Raw genomic sequence first — 9303 nt, forward strand, 5'->3', positions numbered from 1 at the left:
TGACCACGTCATCTAATATATAATACACACACACACACACACTATTCTACTTTGTATTCTGTTTCTCTTCCTCAGTGCTCTATTAGTGTCATTACTTGTGTTTCTTTGTGACTGAAATGTTGAATGGATGTAAATTTGTTTCTATTTCTTTATTTCTGTTTTTAAGTTATTTTCTAATTTCTTCTTAAAGTCTGTATCCAAGCTTCAGCAATACAAACGCTCATATTTGTCATGCCAATAACGCACCTTTCTGACTTTGAGAGAGAGACACACAGAGAGTGAGAGAGAGAGAGAGAGAGAGAGAGAGAGAGGCGCGCGCGCCTAACGGGAGCCGAAGTAACTGCGCGCGTGTGTGCGTGCGTGTGTGTGTGTGTGTGTGTGTGCATGCAAAGAGAAATGCGAACGGTGAAGTGCACACGAGGACACGGTGAGTGCATGATGCTAATGTTGATTTACTGATGCATTAGTTTGTATTTCGTGTTTATAGAAGTTCTTGGCGAGTTCAGTGAAACTTCTGGACCTGCGTAACTGAAGAGCTGAAGTGTGTGTGTGTGTGCGTGTGTGCATCTGAGAGCAGGACTATGTTTCAGGGAAATGCATTGGATTAAACTGCTTGCTGCTTATCGTTGGCTCACTGCAATAAAAAAAAGGATGGGAGGAAAGAGAGAGAGAGAGAGAGAGCATCATGCACATCTAGCTAGTCACTAGCTAGTTCTGTGGACTGGACTTCTTTTTATGCATAATATCAAAAAGAAAGCTGACTTGAGATGCTAAGAAACCAAATTCTTTATTAGAAACCATTAGCTGTGTGTGTGTGTGTGAGGTAAAAACACAAGATCTCACTGTCTCTGTTTTAGGCCTTACAGGAGTGTAAAGCCAACAGAAAGCCTGAGATGCTAGCTAACAGCTGTGAACAAATTTCTTTACACAAAACCATGAGCTAGTTTTGTGTTTGAGGTCAATACACAACTAGGCTTCTCTCAGCTTTTATATAAAAAAAAATAAGATAATTTTTCGAACATGCCACAGTAAATGTTTTACGTTTTGCTGGTCATGAGGACATTACGCTGTTAACCACTGGAAAAGCGTTACGTTAAAACACTGAAGTATTTTGATCAGACAGTCAGTCGGACAGTTTAGCTGAACTAAAAGGATTGTTGAAGGATTTTGATCAGACAGTCAGTCAGTCGGACAGTTTAGCTAAACTAAAAGGATTGTTGAAGGATTTTGATCAGACAGTCAGTCGGACAGTTTAGCTAAACTAAAAGGATCTTTGAAGGATTTTGATCAGACAGTCAGTCGGACAGTTTAGCTGAACTAAAAGGAATGTTGAAGGATTTCGATCAGACAGTCAGTCAGACAGTTTAGCTAAACTAAAAGGATTGTTGAAGGATTTTGATCAGACAGTCAGTCGGACAGTTTAGCTACACTAAGAGGATTCCATGTATTTTATCTACAATACATAGTTACTCATAAATCTCATATAGTGCTTTAGCCAGTAACAGGCTGTTGTGTTTTGCTTGTGTGTCTCTTTGTAAAAATAATAAAAGCCCGCATGACCGAAAGCGTATATTTTTTACCATTACATGGTAAAACAGCGCCTTGTTTAAAAGTTACCAAAGACGACGCACGTGTCTGAGGAAGAACCAGTCCCAGGAAGCTCCTTTTCTTCAAAAATAAAACCCAGATAGATTGTAAATAAATCTCAGCTTGAAATGCAAAATTATTCAAATTAGCCTGAATAGGAGGAGTAGTACTGATGGGTCGTTCATGAACGATTGATTCATTCTGAACGAATCTTTTAAATGACTCAGGAATAACGAGTTGTCTCAGAGAGGGATTCGTTCATTTAGTGTCGGCCACGCATGCACGACATCTTTTAGTTTGTTTGTAAGGTGAAAACCGCTCTGTACAGGAAACGGAAATGATTAGATCTCATTCACTTATCACGTGACGTGACAGCTGCATATATTCTGTATTGGATACAGAAATTAGTTCATAATTCCCAACCTTCCTTATGGACAAGCGGGTAGTTAGGTTTTTTTTTTTTACTCTTACAGTTACACGAAACTTTTTATTTCTTACAATTTATAATTTAGTGAATTTCTGCCGTGATGGTTCTCTTCCATTACATTGAATATTAGTTAGTTAATGCTTTAAACTTTTCAGAGCCTCAGCCTATGCGGCTCTCACGTGACGAATGTACAACTCGGACCAGAAGACGCAGCTGAGTGGTGAATTCATCATTTCTGTTTCTCATCATTTGTCCTTGGGTGCATTATCATTTTTTGCTTACTCGGAATATGATCAGAGTTCACATTAGAATTGGTGGGGGAATTTGGCTATTGAAAATGTGTACATTTTAATTTAATTCTGCTCAAATGAATGCAAGGAACAAAATAACTAGAATAAAGATTCGTTCATTTTGCTGAACAAAAGTCAGTAAAATGTCTTTTATTCTCAGTGAAGGAGGCGTGGTCTCTGTCTTTTATTCTCAGTGAAGGAGGCGTGGCCTCTGTCTTTTATTCTCAGTGAAGAAGGTGTGGCCTCTGTCTTTTATTCTCAGGGAAGGAGGCGTGGCCTCTGTCTTTTATTCTCAGTGAAGGAGGCGTGGCCTCTGTCTTTTATTCTCAGTGAAGGAGGTAAACAAACTCCTCATTGCATTTCAGCATTTCTTCATTCATTATCCCTTATATAATTTATACTATATCATTTATTTTGCCATTCCCTTGATTTATTTTTCCACATTTCATTTACACCTCTCTAAAATGCATCCTCTAAAAGGTCCAAGGACTTGTGGGTAATATTAGCTGAAAAATTGCCCACAGATCCACACTTCAAAAATCTACTGGAAATAGTAGAGCATCCGGGTACCTTTGGGGCACACGCCTGGAGGAACAGGGAGAAAAGTATTTTTTAATATGAAAAGATGCTTTGACCAGCGGTTTTCATCAGAAAAAGATGTTGCATGTGAGCACAGCCTGACTTTGTTTAGTTATCAAGCCATGTTCGATATTAATGTTAGTTCAGTTGAGGTATCTGTGATATCTATGTGAGTTAGCTAGGTTAGCAATTTCTTTAGTTATGAAATAGGCTACATTATTTAGATCATTTCTCTCATTTATCTCATGTTTACTTCGCCTGTTTATATCTTATATTTACATCACACAACTACATCTCATCTTTACATCACCCAACTATATCTCATCTTTACATCACCCAACTACATTTCATGTTTATATCTCATGTTTACATCACACAACTACATCTCATGTTTACGTCATGTTTATCTCATATTTATGTCATATGTTTCTATCTCATGTTTACATCACACCTTTATATCTCATGGTTACATCACAATTACATCTCATGTTTATGTCATGTTTATCTCATGTTTACATCTCCTGTTTGTCTTATATTTACATCACACAACTACCTGTCATGTTTACGTCACATGTTTCTATTTCACGTTTACATCACATGTTTCTATCTCATGTTTACAACACACAACTACGTCTCATGTTTACATCATACAGCTACATCTCATGTTTATCTCATGTTTACTTCGCCTGTTTATATCTTATATTTACATCACACAACTACATCTCATGTTTACATCACAACTACATCTCATCTTTATGTCACATGTTTATCTCATGTTTACAGACCAACTACATCTCATGTTATAAAGGCTTGTAAAGATTATAGAAATTGTAAAAAATGATGGATATGATTGTTTAACTTATTTTCAATCTTTAGCTTTTGATTAACTTACATGTACTTGTGATATTGTTGTCTTTGTTGCCATTGTGTCTGGATACTATCTATCTCGTCAGCTCTGCAAATATTGGCACCCTATCTATCTATCTATCTATCTGTCTGTCTGTCTGTCTGTCTGTCTGTCCATCTATCTGTCTCATCAGCTCTACAAGTATTGGCACCCTATCTGTCTATCTATCTCACCTCAAGAAGTATTGGCACCATATCTATCTATCTATCTATCTATCTATCTATCTATCTATCTATCTATCTATCTATCTCATCAGCTCTACAAGTATTGGCACCCTATCTATCTGTAGGAGCCATGGTTACTATCTTATTTAATTTTTCTATATGTTCATTTAAATATTAGTTTGCTGCTATATTGTTAATGTTGCTTATTTCTCTGAGTGTGTGCCCTCTATAGGTGTGAAGGGAAAAATGTTTAAAAGGATATGCCACCCCTGACAGGAGGGGGGGCGCTTGGGGCGAGAGCATACAGTCTTTCTAAGATGGCATGGTGCAACAAGCCTGCAATTTGTTTGTTTTATGTTTCAATTTAAGTTAATTTTGGTTTAATAAACTTCAGTTAATTTTTGGAACCTCAACAAGCCTTTCCGGATCTATTCATGCTACTTTGCACGCTTCGGATTATTGCATCAACACCTCCCACAGTGGCCAAGAAGCAAGGGACAAAATTGGAAATTTGAAACATGTTTTTAAAACTACACTGTCTATCTATCTATCTATCTATCTATCTCATCAACTCTACAGGTATTGGCACGCTATCTATTATTCTATCTATCTATCTATCTCACCAGCTCTACAAGTATTCACACCCTGTCTATCTATCTATCTATCTATCTATCAACTGTACAAGTATTGGCACCCTATCTCTCTATCTATCTACCTCATCAACTCTACAAGTGTATCTATCTGCACTGTGTCTATCTGTCTGTCTATCTACCTCATCAACTCTACAAATATTGGCACCCTATCTCTCTATCCATCTATCTCACCAGCTCTACCAGTATTGGCACCCTATCTATCTATCTATCTATCTATCTATCTATCTGTCTCATCAACTCTACAAGTACTGGCACTCTATCTGTCTATCTATCTATCTATCTATCTATCTATTGTACAAGTATTGGCTATCTGTCTTCAACTCTACAAGTATTGGCACTCTATCTATCTATCTAGACTAGGCTATGTTACAAAAAAAACAGGATAAAGAAACAGCTTTGCTACGTCAAGTGACAAGATATTATAACATCATTAATACTGTGTAACATTATAACATAAGCGTTTATGCATGACTTTACGTAACAAATTTCTGTGTGTTTAGCAAGAAAAAAGTGATTTGTTAACAGCAAATGAAACACACTGCATACTGTTAAGAATATTTGAAGCTACACTCATTTGCATTTATTTCACAGAATTTCAGAGAATACGGTTCCAGGTTTCTACATTGTTGTGATAGCAACGAGTAACCTCATCAACTTCTACTGCATAAAAAAGTCTAACGTACATAACATAATGGAATAAAAGTCATATTAAAGTTTACTTAATAACAATTTAAATTGGAGCTGCTTGTAGCTATGCTAATTTTCAATGTTAGTTATGCAAATGACACTCAAATTTAGCTTTTTTACAGGCAGATATTTGTGAAATAAGGCAAAATATGTACTCGTAAATCACTGATTTTGACTCTAATTTGATGAGTTTGTTTCCTTCGTTAACCCTCGTTAACTTCCTGCGATTAAACGTTGTGTTCTTTTTGTTTAGGTTTTAGACTATGATTGAAGAAGTGCAAACCTGGAACATGGTGCGTCATATTTGCCCCTCAGTGCCCTTGATGCCTTGCTGGCTTTCTGTCCTGCTACTGTTCGGCTACGCGGCCTTTCCCTCCCACGCCAACAGTGAGTATACCGGCGCTGAAAATGTCTGTACTCCATTTAAATTTTACAATATGGTCGAAGTTGGGTTAGCGGTTGATGCTAAATGTAAATAAAGTGTCATTTTAGCTCTATAGTCTTTATAGTCTTTTTTCTGAGGAATTTACCAACATATCTGAGGAAAATGTTGATATTCCAGATTGTTTTGTTGTGTTTCCATGGTTACTGTATGTTCACTTTAGTAAAAAAAACTCAATACCTGCAAACTAGTTAGTTGTAGCCTCAGAATGAACTAATTTATGTCTGGACTTGCCCTTAATGAACAATAACTCAAATAAATGAATCAAAATTTTATATGTTTATATAAGAATAATAGAAGAAAAGGTGGGTGCAAAAATTTTGGCCCGTAATACTCCATAATGCAATACTGCAACTCGGTTATTCTTGAGCACTTCTGGGTTCTTATACTTTATTGATTTAGTTGATTAATATTTTTAATATATAATTCATTTATTTGTATCTGGATGTGTGTATCGATTGAAATATCTGTATCTATATTTGGATTTAAAATCGAAGCATGCGTAAAAAATACTATACAGTAAATACTAAAAATACGAATAATACTAAAAAAAAAAACCAGTAGTGCAGTTTTTTAAAAATGTTGAAAAATTGTTTGATTATTCTTTTGATTAAACATCTACATGAAAATGGAGGCAAAAATAAACAATTTTTGAAATGGAAATACATTTCAAAGACCAGTTAGCTCAAATTTGTCTTCTGTGTATTTGTGTTTATTTGCAATCTGCTGATTTCATGCCTCTTTAATTTTTAGCTGTGCCTCGCTAGTCACATATTTCAACTCGCCGTCTTTTGGAGGGTCAGAGGTTGATGCCATTGTGTTTATTTATCCATTCAGAATTTGACACTTGTTTTTTGTTCAGTACATGAATAAAACTAGTTAATATAAGAACACAGAAAAATGCATATTAGTCCAACTCATCTCAAACTGGTTTTGACAGCTTTCAATATCTATAACATTCATAAACTCCCATCATTACTGTTAAATATTTTAGCTGATATGGATTGAAAGGGCATATTTAATGAAGCTGGATATAAACAGATCAGGTTTTCTTAGCCCTAGAACAGGTAGCTTTAAACTAGCAGTGGGCGAGTTCACAACAATTTAGTCATGATATTTCAATTCAGTTCTATGATAGATGATATGTAAACAACTGCCAGCAAAACAGTATATATACGGTTCTGTGCAAAAGTCTTAGGCACATGCAAAGAAATGCTGTAGAGTAAAGATACCTTAAAAAATAATGAAATTAAATGTATCTACATTTTAAAAAAATACTATAAAGAGCAGTAAACAGTAATAAATGAAACAAAGTCAATATTTGGTGTGATGATCCTTCGCTTTAAAAAATAAAACAGTATCTCAGGTGCAGTGTGTGCAGTTTTATAAGGAAATGAGCTGTAAGTGTTACTGAGCATCTTGCAGAAGCAGCCACAGTTCTTCTGTAAGTCCAAATATCGAAAATCTGCATTGTCTCTGAATTCCTGTATCGGTCCTCATTACTTTGAACGAAGTGCATTAAAGTCCCTTCATGGCTACTGAAATTTGACCACAGTAATGAAGGTTTGTGAATGAGGAAAGCTTACGACTTAACAAACACCGCTAGCTATGAAAACGTGAGGCAGCGTTGGTCGAGTCTACATCTTTTGTAACTTGTTTGTCTGAAGCTTCGTTTCATCTGAGTACACCAAGTTCCCTCATCAGGTACCGATATTCTGGCAGATTCTCCAGTACACTGTTCCCCCATCATGCCTTTCTTGAAGATAAAAAAAAAAAAGCACACAGAGCTATCTCTGCTGGAGTTCCCATATGTGAAATGTCAAGTCTAGTCCGTTTTAGAAGTTATGTAACTACTTCTTATTGTTTCTTATTGACATTGTACATTGTACATATTAATAAATTTTTCTATCCAGCTATCTATCTATCTATCTCTCTGTCTGTCTTTCTCTCTGTCTCTGTCTCTCTGTCTCACTCTGTGTCGGTCTCTCACCCTTCTCTTGCTCTGTTTCTCTCTCTTTTCCTTCTCCAGGTTTGCCGAGTTTCATCAAGACTCCAGAGGACCAGACAGGGATTTCGAGTGGCGTGGCGTCTTTCGTGTGCCAGGCGGTCGGAGAACCCAAACCTTGTATCACGTGGATGAAGAAAGTCAGCTCTCCGCGCTTTGAGGTGAGAGTCGTAACGTAACTGTAAACAGATAAAAAGTACGATATACTGTATAATAATTGTAACTGTTGGCCAATTGCAGTAGTATAAGAGTAATAAAACACTTCAGCATGTGCTGTAACTAATCAATTTTGTGGTGGTAACAGTAACATTATTTTTATTATAGAACAATAAGTTAAAAAAAATGAACAACATGGATTTATACTTTACATTTTTGTGCTACAATCCATAGATGTCAGATGATAATTAGACTGAAAATCACTAGCCAAAGTGATGCATTTTGTTTGCAAAACACTCACAAAACATTAAAAACATGTAACAAAAGCAAATTTTCCATCAAACACAACAAACTGTGCTTAAATGAATATATTCCTTCAATCAATCCTTACACAATGGACAACAAAATACAGCATTGCGTTGTTTGCAGTATCACTTAACTAAAGAACTAAGAACAGATTTCACCCAGTATTAGAAATAATCACATTTAGTCATATGTACGTGCGTACACTGTGTTTACCTTCGTGTTTTATTGAATTATTTTTACTCATGCATGTCTGTGGTGTTTAGATGATGTCTCAGCTTGCAGCGTTTGCTTCCCTCCGTCTCTCCGTCCCGCAGGTGATCGAGTTTGATGATGGCTCGGGCTCTGTCCTGCGTATCCATCGCCTGTGCAAACACCAAGACAAGGCCACTTACGAGTGTACGGCCACCAACAGCGCCGGAGAAATCAAAACCAGCGCCAAACTCAACGTGCTGGAAGGTAGGAAGCGTCTGTCTCTTCCTAGTAAATGTAAAAGTCAACGTGTAAAATTACTTAGTGATAGAATTTACCATTTGCAAATAGAAATAAATGACTAATAAACATGATGGTACTGTATATTAGATACGAAAGGGAGAATGAAATCTATTCAACTGCAATTTATATTATTTGTTTATTTTTCTATATTTAGCTTCAGAATAACATTTCTGAGCCTCGGTCTATGACTCTTATACCAGCGTTGAGTGCAAAAGTTTGTTTCCTCCCCTCCCATGCCTACTTAGGGCCTTGGATTAAATTACAAAACAATGGCAAAATCATTTAATGATGATATCCATATTAAAATCTGTTTAAAGAATTGTTTAGTAGTTCTCATTTGGGAGCAAGCTCAAAAGTTTGCAGCATTATCTAAAAAAAAAAAAATTCAAAAATGGAAAAGAACACAAACAAAAAATGTGGAAACAAAGACAATCAAAGAGAAATAACTTAAAAATGAGCAAAATTAGCTCCAAAAAAACGAATTTTCAAAAAAATAAATATACCGATCAGCCATAACATTAAAAGCACCTGCCTAATATTGTGTAGGTCCCCCTTGTGTCACCAAAACAGCTCTGACCTGTCGAGGTATGGACTCCACAAGATCTCTG

General features: G+C 36.2%; 1 protein-coding gene across 1 annotated transcript; it reads left to right on the top strand.

Annotated features, from left to right (window-relative positions):
* The first annotated feature begins 325 nt into the window (after positions 1-325).
* Positions 326-8910, top strand: LOC117596679 (receptor-type tyrosine-protein phosphatase F). Its single transcript, XM_053242259.1, has 4 exons — positions 326-427; positions 5548-5681; positions 7766-7902; positions 8518-8910. Exons 2-4 carry the CDS (start codon positions 5558-5560, stop codon positions 8755-8757), a joined length of 501 nt encoding a protein of 166 aa, XP_053098234.1. The 5' UTR covers positions 326-427; positions 5548-5557; the 3' UTR covers positions 8758-8910.
* The last annotated feature ends 393 nt before the right edge of the window (positions 8911-9303 follow it).

The sequence above is a fragment of the Pangasianodon hypophthalmus genome, chromosome 19 (genome assembly GCF_027358585.1).
Source record: "Pangasianodon hypophthalmus isolate fPanHyp1 chromosome 19, fPanHyp1.pri, whole genome shotgun sequence".
Lineage (NCBI taxonomy): Eukaryota > Metazoa > Chordata > Actinopteri > Siluriformes > Pangasiidae > Pangasianodon > Pangasianodon hypophthalmus.